The sequence below is a fragment of the Prionailurus viverrinus genome, chromosome C1 (genome assembly GCF_022837055.1).
Source record: "Prionailurus viverrinus isolate Anna chromosome C1, UM_Priviv_1.0, whole genome shotgun sequence".
Classification (NCBI taxonomy): Eukaryota; Metazoa; Chordata; class Mammalia; order Carnivora; family Felidae; genus Prionailurus; species Prionailurus viverrinus.
The window spans coordinates 182187964-182210113 of record NC_062568.1 but is presented as its reverse complement, the minus strand read 5'-3'; the positions used below and the strand labels follow the sequence as shown (position 1 = coordinate 182210113).

General features: G+C 57.1%; 1 protein-coding gene across 8 annotated transcripts in view; it reads right to left on the bottom strand.

Annotated features, from left to right (window-relative positions):
* Positions 1 to 8057: 8057 nt before the first annotated feature.
* The window catches only part of HIVEP3 (HIVEP zinc finger 3), a 475566-nt gene continuing 461473 nt past the window's right edge, over positions 8058 to 22150 (bottom strand). For 6 of the 8 annotated variants that reach the window (XM_047869023.1, XM_047869024.1, XM_047869022.1 and 3 more), the window contains 3 exons: positions 19319 to 19405; positions 13865 to 14778; positions 8058 to 12891 (listed from right to left, as the gene is read on the bottom strand). In XM_047869023.1, coding sequence (XP_047724979.1) covers positions 12079 to 12891; positions 13865 to 14778; positions 19319 to 19405 — 1814 coding nt within the window. In that variant the 3' untranslated portion in view covers positions 8058 to 12078. Of the gene's footprint in view, positions 12892 to 13387; positions 13586 to 13864; positions 14779 to 19318; positions 19406 to 22150 lie in introns of those variants that run through there. The other 2 variants (XM_047869029.1, XM_047869030.1) reach the window with 2 other exon arrangements.

Here is a 22150-nt window from a genome sequence, read left to right as displayed (position 1 = left end):
CCACGGGTAGCACAGCCACAACCTGGGGAAGGTGGATGTGGCAAGGGCCCTGGCAGGCCTTGGTGCCCCCTAGGGCCGGGGATCCCTGCGTCTAGGACAGCGTTTTTCATGCTGCCTGAGGTGCTTAGGCCTCACCTGCAGACCTCTCCACCAGCTCTGCGAAATGTGCTGGGTGGCAGAGGCCACACAACACACACACACACACACACCCCATGGTTGGATGCTGGGCTCCAGAGTCAGCCAACTCAGGGACCTGGCTAGGTCACTGCACATCTGTACCTTGGATTCCACATCTGTAAGTGGGAATAGGGCCCCTTTTGTGAGCATTCGGGGAGTTGGTAGATGCAAGCGCCTTACTAGCACACGGTGGCTGTTGGGTCAGGACTCAAGGGGTTCTAATGACTTCCGCATCGTGTCCATCACCTCCCTTGAGCAGAGTCAATGACTGCACTCTTCCTGTAGATCTCTGTGGTCAGAGGTTCCCCCACGAGGAAGACCACCCGGTGTGGCCCCACACAGCTCAGACTGGCCACTGCAGCCCAGCGGGAGACGGGGCTCCGTGTGGCAGGCTGGGCAGGGAGAACCTGGTCGCCACTCCGGGTGGGGGACGATGGTCTGTGAGACCCCTGGGCCTGGGCGATGGGAGAGATGGAGGTGAACGGTATCTGCACGTGCACTTCCCTCAGCACAATTCCTGGCACCCGAGGGCCCCGCCTCAGCCTGGCATGCCTGCCCAGATTCCTACCCGTGTGGTTTCCCCTGGGCCTCTCCCTCACGTCCGCTGGCAGAGTATCCCCAACTGTCTGCATTCCTCTGCTGTGAAGACGGCCACCTTAGGGCCGGGCCTGGCTGGGACACCCCTGAGTGGGAGCGTGCATGCCGGTGAGGATGTGCAGGGACTCACCTGCGGGCACCTGCCTCTCTGTGCCGTACGTGGGTGGGCATACATGGGCATGGCTGTGCCCTGGGTGCCCATGGGTGCATGGACGTGTCGGTGGGTGCAGACATGAATGGGGGAGGGCACACACATGTGTGTGGACATTCATGCACGCATGAGGGGTGCAGGGGGGGCGTGTGTGCAGGGGGGAACTTACGGATCCCTTGGGGTCCCCCAGGCTGGTGGGCAGCGAACTGCGCTCATGCACAGTGTCAGAGGTGGTGCGTGTTTCCCATACCTGAGGGCCCTTGCATGTGTGAGGGTCATGCAGCTAGGCACGGCCTCTCCCAGGCTGAGTGCGCAGCCACTGGGGACAGCTGGAGGAAGCAAGAGAAAGAGGTTAGGATGAGATCAGGTGTGGAGAACCCATCTGCCTGGCTGAGCCACGTGTCTCCCACACACTCCCCTAGGTAAGTCTCGGACCAGTCCCTGGAGGGATGAGGGGGGATTTGAGCCTTGGAGGGGGCCACTCACTCGCCCAGGTCCGCACAACCCGTAAGTGGTGGAGTCAGCGTTCAAATCCATGTCTGCCTGAGTCCAGAAGCTGCGGGTGCAGGGAGGGAGGGGAGCTGCTGCAGGGGCCGTAGCACAGCAGAGACCCGTACACTGTCCAGCCCAGGGCCAGCCTGTGCCCTTGGCAGGTGGGAGCCTCAGAGCTACCCACCCGGGGCCCCTGTATCACAGCCCCCACCTGCCTCGGCTGGATAATCCTAATAAACATGCATAGAGCAGTTGTTCTGTGCCAAGCCCTGGTGTAAGTGCTTTGCCTGTAGTAACTCATCTAAGCCTCCCTAACACTCTAGGAGGCTGGTGCCATTGTGGGCTATTATTGTTATGCTATATGAATGAAATACATATTATGTGTAATATTTATACTATATCATAACATATGAGAATAACTATTATTGTTATTCTCATTTTAGAGATGGGGAAACTGAGGCATGAATATGTTAAGTAACTTGCCTGAAGCCGCACAGCTGAAAAACGGGCAGCCAGGATTTGAGCCCATGCAGTCTGGCCCCAGAGTGCAAATGCCCAAGCCATACGCATCCCACTCAGGCCGGCATCTCCTCGTGCATGAGACCCCAGCCTCATCCCCTGTCTGCTTGGTGGTCTCCAGCTCCATCCTACATGCAGGCCCATGGCAACGGAGGGCTGGGTATGCCGGCCCCCCCGTCTCACAGATGGGGAAACTGAGTCTGGACTGACACAGTGCCTGAGCCTGAAAAGATGACCTCTAAGGCCAGGTGCGGTCCTAACTTTGCCTGCTCTTGACCTGCTGGGGGACTTGGGACAAGCGCCCCGCTCTCTCTGGGCCTCGGTTTCTGCCCTCCCCCAGAGAGCAGGTAGGAAGGGCTGTCCCAGAGTTTCCAGGTGGGGAGTCCTGGGAGGAGGCGGGGCAGGGCTGGCAGCAGGCATGGAGTGGGCAGGCATGTAAAGGTGAGACTGGTCCAGGGCTGAAGTCAAGGTGTGGAGCCGGTTTTCCCAGGCTGTGTCTGAGTAATCCTGTGTCTATATTTATCTCCTCCTTTCTTGGGTGAGCAAACAGAGCCCAATGCCAGCCTGGCCCGCCACCCCCCGTGCCGGCACGTTTCCCTCACCTGCCGGGTGGCCCCGGAGAGTACCGCAGTCTTGGCTCCAAGCTCAGCTTGGCCCACGTAGGACACATAAGGATGCTCGGACCCAGTGGCTTCCACGATGAATCCAATTGTCAGTGGTGGTCAGGGAAGCTCCGTGCAGGCCTCGGAACATGTGGGTAGCCATGGCTGTGGCTCTGGGCCATGGTGGTGCAGCAGGGGCCTGGGGAAGCCCTGCCCCCCACAGGAACAGAGGATCCTTCTGGTCAGTTTCATTCCTCCGTAGACACTTCCGTCCACGTGGCAGCTTCCGTCCCTCCAAGATCTGACTTTCCCAGAGGAGGAAGTGTGCGTGGTCCGGTGGTCTCGAGTCAGACTGCTCTGGGATTGAATCCTGGCACCCTGGCCTGGGGAAATAACCCGTGACTCAGTTTCCTTGCTTGTCAAATGGGGCCCAAACTTCCTGCTTCCCAGGGATCTTGTGAGCATTGAGTTGGAGGCACCATGAGCTGACAGATGGGATGAGCTTGGCTGGGGAGGGGTCGCCTGTCCCTGCCTGCTTCCACTCTCCAGGCCCAGAACCCATAGCAATGACCATGAGCCACACAAGGTCCACAGGGGGGCATATATGTGTGTGACTCTCACAGCACGCACACACCAGTGGACAGCCCTATTTCTGACAGGTGCATATGCCTTACACTCAGCATGGATTAGGTAAGTTGGGGTTTGGACCCTGGGAAGACCCCAGAAAGGACCAGATGCTAACTCTGCTCGCACCCTTCCCAGAGAGGGCAGGACGAGTGGCCAGTCAGGCCCAAGGGATGATGGGAACAGAAGGGCATCTTGTCGAGAGACGGCTCAGCCTGGACCAGGCCTGGGCTCCCTCCTCCTGACCCCAGCTGGGGACCCTACTGCCAAGTAGGCCCCTGCCCCAATTCTGGCCTCTGCCCCGGTGGTGCCACCTTCCTGACCCTGGGGAGCCCTGGGCCCGGTGCACGTGCACCCCAGCCCTGCCTACTCCCAGGCTGGATTAGGCAGAGTCCGAGGACGTGCTGGGCTGGGAGGCTCACGGGCGGGGCCGGTGCCAGCACTGGGGTTGCCCTATACTGGATTGCGACTGGGCTGCAGCAAGGCCTTGTATGGCTCTGGCAGGGTAGCTCAACTGGCGGCACCCATTGGCTGGGCTGGCACTCCCAGCCGGGGCCGCCGGGGCCCCAAACCACGGTAACCAGAGCTGCCGGGAGCTGGTGGATTAGCATGGCCGCCTGCCCGCTCGCCTGCCTGCCACCAGGGCTGCTCTTTTCCTTTCCTAAAAAGGCAGAGCCGGGCAGGAGAGCCAGGCAGGTGAACTCGGGCCTGGGGTAGGGGAGGGAGTGGGCAGGGTGTGCAGGTGGCTCTGCTGAGGGCTCAGCAATTCTAGCCTTGGCCTTGGGCCAAGCTCTTCCCAGCTCTGGACATCAGTTTCCTCATCTATAAAAGGGGGCAGTTTAGGTCTCCCTAAAGTGGCTGAGGTTTTGACGGGATCAGGGGATACGTACGCTGGGGTCCCCCAAACCCGACCCAGATTCAAGGGCTGCTTGGTGGCAAAGAGGCAGATTCTCTTTCCATAGGAAGCCAACCACTTCCAGAATGTAAGGGCCTGGTTTTCTATCCCAGCTCTGCCACTCACCACGATCACCTTGGGAAGCAGCAGCGTCTGTCTGAGCCCCAGTCTGCCTTCTCTATAAACGGGATGGGGCGACAAGCCCCCGACCCTGTGATGAGCCCGTGCAACCGGCCCCAGTCTGCTTTCTCAGCGGCCCTCTCTCTTCCCCTGACCCTTTCTTCTTCCTGTCTCCACGCTTGCTCGTCTCAGGCTGGCCTGCCCTCTGAAGCCGCCGCGGCCTGGCCCCAGGAGTCTCCAGGTCCTGAGCCCAGAGAGGGCCCGGGCCTTGGGGTGAGAGCAAGACCAACCCAGTCCTAGATGTGGAGCCAGGCAAAGCGTGGCTAAGGCCTCAATGGCCACAGACACAGCCTAAGCCCTCCCGAGGCTTTGGGTCAGGTGTAGCTAGCCCAGTGGTGCTGTCACTGGCTAGGGTATGATTCGGGGCTTTGCTCTTCATGTGGAAAATGGGGGTGTGTGCCTCATCCTGCCTTTATCAAAAGGGAAAGTACTTCATGACCTCCAGAGAGCAGCCGCGGGAGGCCTTGTGGCAAGTGTAAATGACTGGGGGGACCTCAGGCCCTGCGGCAGGTGGGTGAGGGCAGGCGGCTGGTCCTGTGGAGAATTCACGTGCAGCTTGCACGCACTCACATATGGGGAGCCAAACTGTGGCGCCTGCTGGTCGATCCCTGCGCCTGTGGCTTCAGGCACGGGGAACCCACGTGGCTACCAGATGGCCCTGCTGAGAAGCCAGGCGGCTGCTGGGGAGGAGCCCCAGCCTGGGCCTGCCTTGTCCCACGGCTCCCTGGCCGGAAGGAGGTGAGTTGTCCGAGACCCAGGGTGGAGAGAGGGGAGGAACACGGGGTTCCCTGAGGACCTGCTCTGAAGTCAGACTGGGGTCAGTCTTCATACTGTCTCGGACTAGCTGGGCACTTTGGGTGGTGGGGGTCCTTTGGAACTTCTGTTTTCTCCTCTAAAAATTAGGACAGTGACCCTCTTCGTCTTGGGTTGTTGCGAATCAGGTTTGTAAAATGCTGGGCCCTGGGCCTGGCATGTACTATGCTTTTCTAAAGTTCTTTGGGCCTGTTTCAGACTTATTCTACTGGCCTAGACTGAGACCTAGGCTCCCCACAAGGACTTGCTCTCAAGCAGCCGTTCGGTGCGGGGGCTTCTCATCCTTCCACACCCCACGATTCTAAGGCCAGATACTGTCTTCGCTCTCTGGGGCCTCTTCTAGACCTTTATTGTTCTCATCGGAAAAACCCAGCACTTTTGAGGCTGATGTCATCAGGCTCTGTCCCGCCTCTCCCCCTAGCTGCACCCCCCCCCCCAACCCCCCCACACCATCATTGACATCCGCTCCCCTCCTGGGCACTTCCGATCTCAAGAAGTCCTAACTTTGTGTGGTTGTCATCAGGCCTGCTAACAGGTGCTCCTGGTCTCTTTCCTTAAGCCTGGCCATGTGACTGGCTTTGGCTGGTGAAACGGGAGTGGAGGGAGGTTTGCTTCCAGCTGGAAGCATTTATTTGTCAGTGCAAGGGAGCACCGGGCTCTTCTCATCTGCCTGAGGTCACGGGAGCCCGAAGATGAAGCCTCTGTCAGTCTGGGTCTCGAAGTGATCGGGCTGAATAGAATTCTCCTGCTGACCCACATCGAACGAATTGCCAAGGGAAAGAAAAAATAAGCTTCTGCCGAGTCAGCCCCTGGGTTTCTGGATTGCTTGTGCATGCGGCAGGCAGCCCCTCTCCTGACTGCTACTCCCTAGCTGAGAGCCCCGATCTCCACCCAAGCGCTGCGGTCATCAGACATGACCTCCATGCCCTGGCCACTCACCTCCTGGCCTCTTCCTCTGCAGCGGCCTTCTCTTTCACGGCACCTCTGCCGTCACGCCGGAGGTCAACCATCTTTAGCCACAACTGGCTCGCCTCTGAAATAATGAGCTAAGATAACTCCCAGCCTTTTCTGTTTTCATCCAAATCCCCGGTCACTTGACCTCTGGCCTCTCTCTGTATCGGCCACCCCTGTTTGCTTCCCAGCCCGCGAAGTCGATGGCATAATTCACCTCTTCATTTGCTGATATTCTCACCTCCCATACCCCGCTGTCCTTCTGTCCCCTGGCTGGGCAGAACCCCCACCCCGATGCATCGACCTGGCTGCCCGCGCCCGTGCCCGCCGTGGCTGCTGAGTGCTGCGGTTGAGCACCCGGCCCTCAGTGCCTGGTTCCTCTGGGCGGCTTTTTCCTGCTCCCTTCAAAGGTCCTTCACACCTTCTCCAGGCTGTAATCTTCAGGTGGCCTCACTCCATTTCACAGAGAAACTGCCTCTGCGGGGATGCTCTCAACTTCCTCTCACCCTGCAGACACGCTGACTTCCTTTGCATCTCTTCCCATGGGTCATAACGGGATGGTGGGATGGCGGCGGCTTGATTCTCACCATCTCCTTCCCATCAACGCTGCCCCACCCCACCCCCCACCCCAGCCCCCACCCCAGCACGCAACTCTTTTCTTCCCTGGGCCCCGTGCCCCTTCCAGCTACTGCCCCGCTCTCCCCTGGGAGGGCATCTGGATCTGCTGTCCCTGCCTCCCACCCTGCTATGCACCAGACACTGTGCTAGGCCAGCCTTTCCCTAAGTCAGCAGTGACCCCCTCATTGGTTCTTGGGTTCTTAGTGCTGGATTTCTGGGCTGCTCCTTCTCATGGCTTCCCCTTCCTCGGTTGACCCTTAGCTGTTTTCCGGGAAAGGTCTCTAGGATGACTGCGACCCAGTTGGACTAGAGCTTTTGTTCTCTCCCGCCACAGCAATTATGGCCACTGCAATTGGGTCGTTAGTGCCATCATCAGGATGTAATGTACACACAATGACATGCTAGAATGTAAGCTCTTCGAGAGTGGGACTGTTTTATTCACTGTTGTATCCAACCATGGCCCCTCACTGTCACTCAGCAAATCAGTATGCAATGCAAAAGGTAGGGACCCATGCCTGTCTTTTCTCCCTGGTATCCCCAGCACCCCATGCAAGGCCTGCTCGGAGAAGAGTGTTGAAGTCTCCATTAGCCTTCCTGTATATACGATCTCATGTAATCCCCACAACCACTCTCCATGTCACAGTTGGCAAATGCAGGCCCAGAGAGGTTGTGTAATTTGCCCAAGGTCACACAGGCAATACGTAGCTGTGTCATGATCTGATTCCAGGTCTTACTCTGTAGTGAGTTGGATGATGGCCCTCCAAGTGAAGCCCACGCCCTAGTTCCCACAACCTGTGAGTGTGACCTTCATTTGGAAAAAAGGGTCATTGCAGATACATTCAATTAAGGATCTAGAGGTGAGATCATCTTTGATAGAGTAGGCCCCAAATCCCATGACAGGTGTCCTTAGCAGAGAAGGGGGGTAGTAGGGAATCTACGGAGAAGGCAGCAGGAAGGTGGAAATAGAGATCCCAGTGATGTGGCCACAAACTGAGGCGTGTCAAGGATCGCTCGCGGCCACGGAAGCTGGGAGAGAGGCATGGAACGGCCTCTCCCTCAGAGCCTCCAGAAGGAACCAACCGTGCCAATACCTAGACTTCAGACTTCCGGCCTCCAGAATCGTGAAAGAACAGACTTCTGTTGTTTTCAGCTGCCTATGCTGCCTATGCAGTGGGAGGTGTTTACGGCAGCCCTGGGAAACACAGACCCCAGACCACACGGTGTGGTATCTAGTCGCCAGGCCTGGAAGCCAGGGGCCACGGGAGTCCCAGGCTGTGTGACTGTGGCCTGGCCACCTGCCTCCTCTGGGCCTGATTGCTCTATAGTAAAAGAGACACTTGGGATACCAAGTGTCCCTCCAGCTCTGACATTCCATAGCCTTCCAGAAAAACCATGAGCCAGGCAAGCAGGGCTATGTTGGGATTTTCAAATTTATTCCAACGTGCTGTGTGTTTTTTTTAAAAAATATCCTCAGGCTGAACACTCAGCCAGAGCTGTAATAAAGGCAATTATTATACTTGTAAAAACTTCTCATTCACAGTACAGATGTAATTTACAACAAAGGTCACACACATCAATACTGAGCATTTTTTTTTTCCTTTTGTACATCAGACTCTGTGCTTTAGACCTGCATGGATTTTTTTGAGTTTTTTTTTTTCTTTTGCACTGTTATATACCATACTGACGTTGCAAGATGCAAGGGTAGAAACCGGAGTTTAAATAAAATTACAGGCAAAACTACCCCATCCCAGTGTGGCCGCTGTGCATATCTACAGTACGATTTTTTGGAATGTATTGCCATTTAAGAACATAGAAACTCTCTACAGACAATTTCACATACAGAATACATACACCTTTTAGAAAAAAAAAAGGCAAATATTTATCTTACAGAAATCATGTATCTTACATTTGCCTACACCTTTCTTTTTTGTTTCTTTTCTCTTCTTCTTCTTTTTTTTAAACACTAGGTTTAGTAAAGTGATCATAAGTGCCGAAGCGGTTTTCTAATGGAAAGCAGACTGGAGCCACAACACGGAAGCAGAATTTGTAGGGACAGGTCTTTGGGAACTTTCTCCCCTTGGTCAGTGCTGCAGATCTGTCTCCAAGGCAGGACTTTTTGCTTTAAGAAGGATTTTTTTTTTTTTCTGGAGAAAGGGCTGGAGAGCAGTTCAGCTCAGATATATTGCTGGTTCCTATTCAGAAGTGCAGGGTGAGAACGGAGCAGGGGCTACAGGGATCTGGAAGCTAATTCTTTCCGATGTTTTCCCAGAGAGAGGCAGAGGGACTTCTGGGGTCTGGAGGATGGAGGTGATAGAAAAGGGAGAGTGGATGCTTTTCTGCTGTCAGCGTCCTGGTTGGGCTAGAGGAGAAGCCAAGGGTGGAAGGCCGGGAGGGGGTCGCGGGTGGGGGGGTGCGCTGGGGCAAGGTGCCTCGGAGGGGAACAAGGTTAGTACCCAGAATGATCCTGAACTTGCCGAGGGTGAAGGGCATCCTGGAGGGGAGGCCTGGGAGCTGAGTGTTCTGGAGTCCACAACAGAAGGTGAGGGCCGGCTCTGGATCCTGTGCAGTTTGGTTCCTGCCACACCACTGGCACCCAAGGACCAGAGTGGGCCCGTACCAAGGAATGGCCGCCTGGCACATTTTGGCAGAGCATCAGCAGGTGTCTGTGGCAACCAATCAGCACCTCTTTCTGTTCTGCCTCCCTGAACAGGGGCGGCAGCCTCACAGGCAAACTGCAAATGTGGAAGTGGTTGGGAGTGGACAGGGGGCCCCGTGGAGGGCATGGAGTGAGAGTCTTTTTCCAGAATTATGGAGGTGTGCGTGTGTGTGTGTGTGTGTGTGTGTGTTGGGGTCTCTGTGCTCGGGGGAACAGGGATAGAGTCTGGCAGAAGGGGTTAGCACTGTGCCCGGTGACATAGGTCCCGGGCTGGTGGCATCGATTCCATCCCTCTGGGGAGCTGTGTGGGGCAGCAGCCCTTTGGCCAGATTCTGTTTGTGCATTGTGTCCCTGTTATTGAGAAATAGATCTCTGGTGTCCTGGTCCCTGTCCCCTCCGCCTGTGCCTGTGGGCCTGAGTGGCTTCGATGCCTCTCACCTGCTGGCCACATTGTCTGTGACTGGGTCTCCCAGGAAGGCAACCTCAGTAGGCACGCTGTCTGAGAATAGGGGAAATGATGCCCAGGAGAGCTGGGGTGCATGGCTGGGGGGAGGGGCATGGCCACCCCCAAGGTCAGGGGCTCGTCCAGCAGAGCCACCTGTCCACTACTTTGTAAGTCTAGGCTGGAAGATCTTGCCCAGGAAGGTTTCAAACCTGGGCTCCCAGCTCCCAGGCCCCGGTGCTAGAAGTCTCCATGGGTAGGGCTGAGAGGTAAGGGTGAGGAAAGCCTGGGCTATAACCGGGCCCTGGTACCTTCCCGCTTCCTGTGAGGCCAAAATAGCACCCATATGGTCAAGGCTGGGCTTGCTGGCCTTCTCCCAGTTTGGGCGGGAGCCCTGGACTCTGGGCCAGGCAGCTGAGCACGGCTGGCTAACCTCACCCCAGTACCCTGGAGCCCAGCAGACCTCCAGGGGGGCCCCTTCCCTCTTGTTCCCTTTGTGTCTTAGCTCTGAGAGAGGCCCTAAGGGAAACAAGACAGTGGCCTGAAGCTGAACCTGGGTCTGGCTTGTCTACTCAGCAGAGGCCAAGCAGAGAAAGACCCTGAACTGGCAGAGGAGGGAATTATGGCCTCGACCAGTGTCCTGTCTAAACCACTTTAACAGCTCAGGAGGCCCCAGGCTCAGGATTCGCATGGCTGGCTGAGGACAGGGAAATGGTCAGTGAGTCCCATTGTAGAATTTCCCATTCTACAATTTCCCATTGTAGAAACTAAAGAAAATAAATTCTGGAAGGTTGGGAGAAAACCTGACTCTCCCAGGGCAGGGTAAACAAGAATTCTATATTTCAACGTGGGATTTTAATTTCCGGTCATATAATTTTTCTTACAAAGCAGGCTTTTGCTCCAGGAAGTCCAGGGAGGCTTCTTGAAGGAGGAGATGGGGAGGAGGGAGGAGACTAGTACTGGTTGATTGGAGACGAATTCAACGGGCTTAGGACACTTTTAGGGCAAGAGAATCTGAGGAGGCTAGGAGAAGTACCAAACACCATCCTGTCTTTGTGTGTGTGTGTGTGTGTGTGTGTGATTTTTTAAAAGAGATTTAAAAACAGCTCTGGGCAGTTCCTACCAGTCATGGTTTTAGGTACTTCCTGGGAGTAGTGGAGGCCTTACAGTGGGTGAGGTGGAGATGGGGACAGGGGTGGGATCCAGTTCTACCGAAAAGAGGTCTAGAAACAGGTCCCTATAAAGTTCCAGTGCTGAGCACTGGAAAAGCCCAGCCATGGACGAAACAGGGCCCTTTGAACCTCAGGGACCAAACATGAAATGAAACCCAAGTCCCAGCCTCAGGAATGGCAAGGCAATGCACCTTGGATCTTGACCCCTAAGGGTTGGGCCCTGTCACTTCAGCCTCGTGGGTAGTTTCTAGAATAAGGGAGGCAGTCTGCAGCTGGGTCCCTGAAGCAAGGCCTCAGTCAGGTGTTCAGGACCCAAGAGATGAACAGTCAGGCCTCCTTTTGCCGCCTAGGGGCTGGGGGGAGGGGGTAGAGGGGAGGGGTGGCAGGTGGGGGGCTGGGGGGATTTGTCAGGATGCCAGGATGGGTCCATGACTCAGACCACCAGGATATCAGGGAGGCCGGAGGGAACCAACAAGCTCCCACCTCCCATCTGCTCCTATCACTTGTGATGAAATCCTAGGAAAGGTTAACATTTTTCTTTTTCCTGGGAAAAAGAAAGCTGGAGTTTGCTGGGCCTGCCTGTGGAGGCTGAGTGGGGTCCCCCTGCCTGTGTCCCTCTGCCTTGGGCTGCTGGCCCTTCTGCTGGCAGTGAGAGTGGTCACTAGCTGGGGTGGAACAAAGCGGCGATAAATAGGAACCATAAACATCTGTACATGGGAGTGCTTGCTTTTACATTTAATTATATGTTTGTAAAAGTTTCTCGCTTTTTTCTTTTTCCTCTTTCAGTGCATCCCCCTTTCCCTCAGCAAATGGCTACCTCTCGCCAGCCTGGGGGGAGGGCTGGTGGTGACTGCAGACCGCAGTGGCCCAGGGTGAGGCCCCACCTACACCCTTTCTCAAAAAAGCACAACATATTCACAGCCTCAGACTCCTCGTGGGTTTGTTTTTTTTTTTTTTTCTTTTATGTGTGCGTGTGTTTTGTTTCTTTTCAAGCAACAAAAGGTATAGGAAAAGGCACAGGTAACTGCATACGTGGGAAGATAGAACAGTTGGGGACTGAGGAGAAGCTGCTTGGACAGATGGACAGATGGGAAAGGGAGCCCATGAGAGCGAGATGATTCGAGGAAGCTGGCTGGAAGCGTCTGTTGCTGAACACCGGAAGCCAGATGCTGAAGCAGTCGGAGAGAGACTAAGTGCTTGGGGGGCCCCTGTCCTTGGGCTGATGTGGAGGTGCCCCAGGCCCCCCACTTCCTGAGGGCTCGGGGGAGCCCTGACTGGTCCTGGGTTCCCCAGAGAGGTTCCTCCTCCGGGCTGGGAAGTCAGCGGAGGCCTCTGCCAGGCAGCCTACCGAACTGCTGCGGTCCAGGGGCGAGGCGGCAGAGGCCGCGGGGTTGGCCGGCGTGCGTGGTGACTCCAGGCGGGGGCTCCAGGATTCTGGCCTGCGGCCGTGGGACAGCCGGGGTGAGGCCTCGGGCGGGGTGCGGGGGCTGTGGGTGGGTACGGGCTCTGCGGGCACCTCAGCCACTCGGGGCTCCCAGTCAGGAGGTCTGCCCAGGCCCCCACTCGTCCTCTCCCTCTCCTTGGGGTAGTCCCTGCCCTCCAGCTCCGATGAGAGTGTGAACTTGGATACCTTAGCCACAGGGGACACGGAGGCTGACGAGCTCTCGGTGGGACTCCAGCGGCCTCGCTCCTGGGCCTCCCGGGCCCCTGTCAGGTCGCTGCCACCTCCCGAGAAGCCGCTGACCCAGGTGGCCGTGGGCCCCGGCAGCAGGGTGGGGTGGGCCCCCGGCCGGGCCTGCACCATCTGGATCCCGCCAATGGGAATCAGGGGGCACGGGGCACGGGTCAAGTGCTGGGAGTGCAGAGGGAGGTGGCTGAAGATGTTCTCCTCTGTCCGGGCTGGGGTGTGGCCGTGGAAGTCATGGGGGGCCGAGAAGGGTCGGGAGGAGGGAGGATGAGCAGGGCCAGGTGAGCAGGAGGGACTCCGGGACGCGGCCTTCTGCTGGGGTCAGAAAACAAGACAGGGTAAGGCAAGGGCTACGTGCTGGCACATGGAGACCCCTGAGGCCTAAAAGATGAGGAGGGGGCTCGCCTGATATCACACAGCAAGTCCCGGCGGAGCTGGGGGGAGCTGAGCGCTGACTCCCTGCCCGTGGAGCTGCCCTGTGCTGGCGGGGGCTGTCCCCAGCCCCGCAGTGACCATGAGCACATCGGGCCCCACGGTCTTCGTGCCTCTGGCCAGCATGCCTGCCTGCCGCGTGCCTGGCCCTCTCTCTCGGTTCTGCTGCCTCTCCTGTTCCCAGAACGGTCCTGAGCCAACTCTACCCTTGGACATGAGCTCCCACTCCGTGCTCTTTATCTTCTCCCACCATCGGGCATCGTAACGTGACCCCCAAACCGAAAACCAAGGAGAGATTCCTAGCCTGTGCTTCTGTGGGAACTCGAGTCTCTGAGTGATGGTGTGGATGCTGCTGGGAGTGAATGGTTCATAACAACACGGTGACAGAAAAGGCACTGGAAGGTCAAAGGAAGTGGACAGTGATGCTGTGGCGACACCGGTGGTGGCGAGAGCGTGTGAGTGATGGCAGCGATGGCCCTGGGGACGGCCACGGTGATGGTGCTGACGGTGTGGCAGGGACGGTGTCGGCTGTGATGTCTCTGAGGGTGCTGGTGACAGTGATGTTGGAGACGTGGGGCTGGGGAGATGGGAGGGGAAGGGCAAAGTGTTTACGCCTGCCTCCAGGGCCAGCCCCGGCGCCCGCGTTCTGCTGCTCCCGAGGCTGCCCCGGCCGCCTTCGGGAGCCCTGGGGTGGGGGCTGGCACAGAAGGTGGCCCACAGACGTTTGCTATGTCATTAGCGATCACCAAGCTGGCAGGGCTGTGCAGCTACGGGTCTGATGCCTCAGGGAGGAGTGCGCCGTGGCCCCCCACCCGTCGGGGACGAGCGGCCCAGCCGCTCGGGGGCAGGAACTCACCCACGTAGAGGCGCAGGTCTCGGGGCTTCTGCCAAGAAGCTTGTGAGGTAGAGGCAGGGGCGGGTAGGGAGCCCGCGGGGCCAGCCCCGAGCCTGGGCCGCGTTCGCCCGCTGAGGGGCTGCCCGGCCCAGCCAAGGCCCACTTCCCTGGCAGCGCTGACCGTGGCGGTGATTCGGCCTGGCCCGGGGACCGTCTCCTGGTGGGTGAATGTCTGGGGGGGCCTGGATCTGGGGCCCCCTTGCGCTCGGGGGGTGGATGCACTCGAGGGGGCAGTTCCCTTCCCAGGGGGCGGAGGGTGAGAGGAGACAGCTCGAGTCTTGGAGACCCACAAGGGAGAGGGCCTGGCTGGGGGCCCGGCGGGCTCGGGGCTGAGGCCTGTGGCTCTCCGGCCGGTGGGTGTCGCTGGGGAGACGAGTCGCTTTTGGTTAGTGAGTGTTTGTGGGTGAGTGCTGGGCGGCTGCCTGCTTCTTTGCTTGGGGACCACGGCCTTCTTGGGGACACAGCCTTGGAGCTCAGGGCCGAGCCTGTGTCCTTCTCCACGGGGCCCGGAGGGGCTGGTCCCAGCCGGGGGAGGCACGGGATGCTTTGGCTGGACGTGGAACAACTTCCAGCTGCCGAGCGCTCAGCTTCCAAGACCGAGCTGCCCCGCGTGGCCTGGTCGCCAGAGGTGGCATCTGGGGGCTGAGGGCCCGGGATGGGTGAGGAGTCTGCCGGCAGCGTGGCTGGCGGGCCAGGCGGGGGTGCCTCCGAGGCCGGTCCCGATGGCTCGTCCTGGCTCTCCTCTTCGTCCTCATCCTCGTCTTCGTCCAGGTCCGAGTCCGAGTCTGAGTCCTCCAGGTCTGAAAACTGGTGCTCCGCCACGGCCTCTGAGCCCTCTCGCCCTTCTGAGTCCTGGAACGGGTCATCACTGGTTCCTGAGGGGGGGACACAGGAGACCCTGGGGTCACAGCCAGCCCTACGCCGCCGTCCTCGATGCCCACGTCCTTGTCTGCGCCCGGGGCCTAACGGCTGTGTCAGTGGCACAAGACTGTTGACAGGACGGGAGCCATGACAGAGATGGGAACGCTTTGCACACTATCACGGTGAACAAAAGCTGCCTTGTGTCTACCACGGGCCAGGCTCAGTTCTAAAGCCTTCCTGGGTGTTAATGCATCTAGTCCTCAAATGATCCCGGGAGGTCTGCCCTGTTTTTATCTTCATGTTACAAATGAGGGACCCAAGGTAAGCAAGGTTAAGTAACCTGTTCAGGTGAGGGAAGTGGAAGGGCTGGGGTTGAACCAGAGCAAACAAAGGCAAGCCTTTTTGTCGGTTTGCTTTTCTCACGAGGGTTTCAGTGCGGGTTCCCCCATGAGCAACATAAGTCACCTTGCTGCGCTTCTGTCTCCCGCCTTGTCAAACGAATGTGGCAGTCTCACCTCGCGGGGTTCTCTACGAGGAACAAACACACGCCTGGCACCGAGACGTGGTTCCCCTAATTACGGTCGCTCAACGCATTCCTGAAGAAATCTGTTATTCTGGGACACGGCAGCCATCGGGCCGGTCCGGGAGCACTGGCCATGGTCCGTCGGCACACACACACCTGCCACCGTGGCCGGGCTGCCGCTGGCGGTGCAACAGCATCTGGCAGGTGGCAGGTGCTGGCCTCGGGGGGCAGGAGGGGGTGTTGGCTATGCTGGCCTACGCCTGCAGAGCAGGGCCCCATCCCGGCTGCTCTCATCCAGAGGACCTGCTGCACTTGGCGGAACTGACGCTGCTCCCAGGCGGGAGGCAGCGAAGCCCTGAAATACTAGTCTCCCGGTCTGGTTTCCGGTGGGGGCGGCCCACCCATCCGGGTCACCTTTAACACGACACCTGTCTGGTTGAGGCCTCTCTGATATGGGCAGCAGACTCTGGGGAGAGCTCTGTTAACGTCTGGCCCACCTGTCAGGCTCCTGAGGGTTTGGGTCCTGCTGGCCCATCTCCAGGCACATCGCCAGCCCCACCACTGCTCTTGGGACACACCAGCACCTGTTCTCCCCCCACTGACCGAGAGAGCTGGACCCACAAGCTGACTCTGGCCACCGATGCAACCAGGCTTTCAAACTCCACCATGCCCAGCTGCCCTGGGGCTGGGAATCCTAGCATCCATGCTTCCAAACAGCTCAGCATGCAGCAGTAAGATGCATGAAATAGATGACAGAGGGTCAGAAACTATGGGGTGGACCCGGGGTTGGCAGGTGAAGGGCGGGCCAAGGGACCCAGGGCAGGATCTCCTGGCGGCTGGGAGCAGAGGGGAAGGCCGTAGGGATGTGGATGGGGGCGGAGGGTGGGAACCACCTAAGACTTTAGCGAGGCCTATTTCAGACCCAGAAGTTCACCTAGCCCCACCCCTCATTTACATACGGGGAAATCCAGGCCCAGAGGGGCAAGTGCTTCCTCCCCAAGATCACCCAGGGAGTAGTGGCTGAGTCAGGACTAAGATTTACAACCCCTGCGTTATTACACTGCCAGTATAAGAGTGATGTTATGCATCGAGAAGCAGGAAATGGTCTGGGTTTGGATCCCAGCTCTACCCTTCCTTGCTGTATGATGTCGTATAATTGGCTCTCTCTCTCTATGTTCAGTTTCCTGATGTGTAAAATGGGGCTAAGAGCAACAACAGCCTCCCCGTGAAGCTGGTGGGAGGCTCATGCGGGTCTGACACATCGGAAGTATGCAATACAACTTAGCAAATAGCTCAAGTACCCCAGTACCCTGGCAGACAGGCAGTGTTTAGGAGGGCTCCTAAACAGCTCCTTTAGGCTGCCCTAAGCACCCAGGGTAGAAATGACGGGAGCCAAAGGTCCCCTGCCCAGAACAGGGTTCTTCAGGCCCCCCATGTCTGGGCTCCTGCCCAGGCGGCCCATTCCCAGCGCCCCTCATGGAGCCGCCAGGCCCCTGCCGGGATCACCACCAAGGCTCCCCAAAGCCCCGAGCTGGCCTGGGGACTGCGGAAAAGACGGAATGAAGCCTTCGAGGGCGCCGAGGGGGTCTGGCCACACGGTGGCGCTGGTGTCTAACTTCCTCACTGTCAGAGGCTGCAGCGTGGGCCGCGCCACCGGGAGGCAATCGTTCCTAGACTGTGCACCTCAAAGCCACTTGGTGTCTAACAGACATGCTCCTCCCTGCATCCTCATCATCGCGGGAAGTAGCAACTCTGTCCTTCCAGTTTCTTAGGCCATCAACCTCGGACTCGGCTTCGGCTCCTTTATTCTCATGGCACCACCAGCGCCCCCTTGTGGTGGCAAAACCTGGAGGCTCTACCAGAGGAATGTTTCCAGAATCCTACCACTTCTCCCCACCCCACCCAGTCCAAGCCGACGACGTGAGCTCAGCCTGATCACTGCCTACAGCCGCACCCCTTCTTGACGGTCCTGTGCACACAGAGTCACTGCAAGTTGGGGGATGTCACTCCATTGCATTGCCAAGTCCATCCTTTGACATTTGTGGTCCCTGCTCTGAGTCCATCTCCCCGCCCTTCTGATCCTTTAGGGGCTCTGCATTTTTTGCTCCTCCAGGGCCCTAAGGGGAGAGCCCTTCCCTAGACTCCACCTGCCTTCCTGACCCCTCCCTCATGTCCTCTGCTCACACCATCCTAACAGAGAGATCCCTCCCTACACTTCCCAGCCCCTCACTCGTTTACATTTTACTTCCTACTCAGTGCTCCTGTCCTGTTCCACATTTGTTCATTGCCCTCCTCCCTTTGAGAATGTGGGCTTCTAGAGGCCAGGAACTAGGTTTTATTCACTGTGGCATCTCCAGTGCCTGGAATAGGGCTGGTGTTCAGTAGTTATTTCTAGAATAAATGCATTGATTTCATCCTCAAACTAGGTAGGTAGGGTTGTTAGGGTTGTCTTTTTTTTTTGTGCCTCATTGGAAAAATGAGGTTGGGAGAGGGGACCAGCCCTGCCTGGGTGCCTCAGTGGACCCTTGGTGTGGGGCCAGGTGCAACTGTTTGACTCTCACCTGGGGAGGGTTCTGGGCTCAGGCTCAGGCCACCAAGTCCAGCCCACCAGGCATCGGGGTGGTGTGGAGCCGGCATTTTTGTATGACCTTCAACAACTGCCTTTACCTGTCTGAGTTTTACTTTCCTCAATTTACACTGGGGCAACACAGGTTTCTCCCACTAGTTAGTTATAAGGATGCAGTGAGACAACATGTGTAAATGGCCTGATGTACATTCTTGATAAACACGGTAACCCTACATTCTCATTTTGGGGGGAACGGTCCCACGTTCATTGTGTTTAGTTCAGTAAAAGTGACTTATTCTACCTAAAAGGAAACGTACTCGGGGCGCCTGGGTGGCTCAGTTGGCTAAGCATCCAACTCTTGGTTTCAGCTCAGGTCACGATCTCACAGTTTGTGAGTCTGAGCCCTGTGTCCGGCTTTGTGCCGACAGCATGGAGCCTGCTTGGGACCCTCTCTCTCCCTCTCTCTCTGCCCCTCCCCTGCTCATGCTCTCTCTCTTAAGATAAATAAACTTTAAAAATTAAAAAAAATAAATGAAAGGAAATGTGCTTTGACTCTCTTGTAAGACTGTAAACACATCCTGAAATCAGAAACACACACACGTACGCACCCCTCTTTGTGACACTCATGTCCTGATTCTGATTTTAGGGAGTCTGGTCAAAGGGTTGCTGGGTACAGGAGGAACGCCTCTGGTTTCCCTGACCTCCCTTTGCAGGCAAGACTGCCTGTCCACCTGCCAAAGTCCCTTTGGCCTCCTCCCTGGATGCTGTGGCTGGGCCAGGGCCTTTGACTCAACTTCTCTCTGCTGGGTCTTTTCAGACACGGGCTCTCCTATGCCTTTTGCTGGTGGAGGACTTTGGCCAGGGTGGAGTGCTGGGATGTGGGATGACGTTGGGAGGTGACAAGGGGCTGTCAGGTTTAGCTTTGGCTCTCCCGCTCCTCAAGCTCCAAAAGGCCCAGCTGTCAGGCCCATGCCCAGAGCGTGTAGGTGAGAATGCGGGTTCGGAGTGTAGAAGAATACACTCTTCACCTCACAGCGTCACCGTGAGGGTTTACGGGATAATTCACGGCATGTGTTTAGAATGCGCCTGATGCATAGTGGGTGCTCGGTCAATGTTGACTACCAGTACTCACGTGTTAGTTTGTTCAAGACACATTCACTGCACACCTGTGAGCCACCTGCCAGGCACCCCCCCCCCTGCCCCCCCCCCCCCGCCCTCCCAGGTAGACTCTAATTCACACTAGCTATGGCTGCACAGCATGAGCTGCAAGTGTAGGAGAGTAGGGGCGATTGCTCTGTGAATTTAACCTTTATCTCCCAGTAGGTGGGAAAACCGGAGGGCAGGACAAGGAAGAGGGAGAGGAAGGAGCCTGGACAGGAGGACGGAAGGGAAGGGGAGGGCGAGGGGGACAGGTGGAAAAGCAGGCAGAGGAAGAGTGGGGAGGAGGGAGTTGGCAGTCTGTTACCTTCTTCGGCTTCCAGCTCCTCCAGCACCCCTGTCTCTTGGCACTTTTTGCTGTGGGCCTTTGACTTCATGTGCTTAGTCAGATTCCCTGGAAAGAAATGAGAACAGACTCAGGCTTGGCCGCAGGGCAGGGGGCCAGGGCAGGCCCGGGGCTCGCAGAGGCAGTCAGGGCCCTGCTGGCCGCAGGGGCCAGGTGGGGGCCGGGCCATCCCTCTCCGCCCGGGTGCTCAGGCGCTGGGATGTGCACCACGGCCGCCATTCGGGACAGCACACGGGAGCTGGGGGAGGGTGGGCACGGGGGCTGTGTGGGGACAGAGGGTATAATGAGGAAGTGAGATGCTGATTAAAAAACAAACGAAAAAGAAATTAAAAGACAACTCATGTGTGAGAGGTGTTTCCAGTTTTGGCTTTAACTCTGGGCCCAGGAGCTAGTGACACTCACGGAGCAGGATATTTGGCCTTCTCAGATGCTGGATGACCGGAGGGCTCCTGTTAACCGACGTGGTAGGTAGGACGCCCTTCCAACTGAGGCCACGTCTAGGGCAGCCCACAGGGTGTGGGAAGAGGAACCAGGACAAAGTTTCTGTTTCTCTTAGAAACAGAGAAAGGGCAAAAGGTATACAGAAGTCTGCTGGACAGAGACCCGTAAGCCACAGAGCTAGGGCCCAGGCCCTGACTTCCTTAGAGAAACCACGTCTGGGCCTCAGTTTCCCCCAGGTCACTGTGCAGTGCAGACACAGGGTATAGGCAGGGAAGGCTGGGCAAAGGCTCTGCCCACTCCAGCCCTGACTCTGCCCTACACGGTCAGTCCAGCCCCACAGCTGATAAGCAGGAGCAGCAGTTCTGTGGAATCGGGGGGAAAGGTAGCAACGCCTTCAGTTCTCTCCCGTGTGTGCACAGCACTTCACAGGCCACGAGCCTCTGTGGGCAGGGGCACTCTGTAAAGGAGAGGCAGAGCACCCCAGCCTTCCCTAGGAGCAGGCAGGCCAGAGGCCCCAGGATGCTCCTCTGGGCCCGGCAGCCACCTCCGAATTGTGATGTTCTCACTGTTGCCCTGCAGACTGCTACACTTCTACATGATCACTCATAGAATAACCATATGTTCCCCGAGTTAGGTGGTCTATCGCACTAAGCTGATGAATCGGCAAGTTTGAATAGATGGATGAAAGAGAGAAGAATGGATACTTGAGCAGGTGCATAGAGAGACTGGTGAGTGAACGGATGGATGGGTGGATGGATGGGTGGATGGACAGACGGGCAAGTAGGTAAGAGGAAATACGGGGTGAAGAAGAACGGGAAGAATAAGGACAGATGGATAGGACACTGGATGATTAGATAAGCAGATGGATAGACAGATGGGGAATCAGTGGTTAGATGAAACAAAGAAATGGAAGGAGAGTTGGAAAATGGGTTAATAAACAGATGGGAAGCTGGAGAACTGGAGAGGAAGAGAGGGGCCTGGGTGGATGGGGGAGTGGCTGGTTGGGTTGCATGGGTGAATGGCTCCATGCACATAAACATGTGGAGGAGGGACAGGCAGGAGGAGAAAAGGTGGGGAAGGTGGACGGAAGGTTGGATTGGCGGGAGGACAGATGTGAGAAAGGGAGGGACAGTCAGGAGGAGAAAAGAAATGGGAAGATACATGGACAGGAAGACAAAGTAGGAGATGGGAGAAACGGGTAGATGGGAGGACAGATGGATAGATGGGCAGGCGAATAGGAGAGAGCCCATGGGTGAACCAAAGGGCGCTTCATAACCATTCTGAGAATTTTAAGGAACGTGTAGGGTTTTGCTGAGGGGATGATGGGAACCTTAACCTGGGGTCCCTTGAAGTCAAGGGCAGCAGGGATGGAAGGGCACTTGTGTCTTGCCTCTCTCTTCCCTTTACTCCTAGTCTGTGGTTGTATCCTTCCCAACTCAGATTTTCCTCCTATAACCAGGCAAAAACCTGTATCTTCTACTCCTGGCCAAAGGGGAAGCAGAGTCCTAACTTCCAGAGACATTCTGGGAGCAGAGGGTCTCCAAAGGGAGACCTAATATAGGGGGTTCCTGTCTTCACTGTCATGAGCAAGCCAAGCTTGAGTAGGATGTCAAGGGGTGGCAAAGGTAGCTGGGGTCTTCCATGGGCCAGAGATACCAATGGTCCCCTGAGGTTCTGGAACCAGCCCACTGTCCCCTGATACCCCAGACCACAGAGGACTACGAACACTGCTCATTACGGCTATGACATTATTGTATGTGTTCTGCCAGGAAGGTTTAGGTCTCTTTTCGACCAAGTTAGGTGCCGAGCACACAACGGGTGCACAATAACCGCACGTGGGAAGTGCTCTCCTCATCTCAGAAGCAAGGTGTTGGAAGGAACTTTGCAGACCGTGTAACCCAACCCCCCCATCAGGCCCAGGGTTCTGATGCTTCCGCTCTAACTCTGGGCCTCGGGGCTGGTGATGCCGTTAGAGAAGATTACTGACGGTCTCAGCTGCTGGGATGTCATGGGAGGGCTCCCATTGGCCAACACAGCGAACCAGCCAGCCGAGGCACCTTGTTAGCACAGAGCCCTGTCTAGAACCAGGTTTCAGGACTCCAGGGGTCTTGCTTGCTGCACGCTGGCACAATCAACCCAGGCTGGTCTAGGCGCTTGCCGATCTTGGGTCTGAGCTTGGGCTCTGCCACTTGCTAGCTGTGTGCTCTTGGGCAAGTTTCCGAACATTCTGAGCCCCCACTTCCTGCAACTCTCAAGTAATACCTACCTCTCGGGGATGCCGGGAGGAGCTGATGAGAGAGTGCATGTAGAGTGGTAGCAGGGTTTGCCCGGCAGAGAGCAGACGTTCACCAC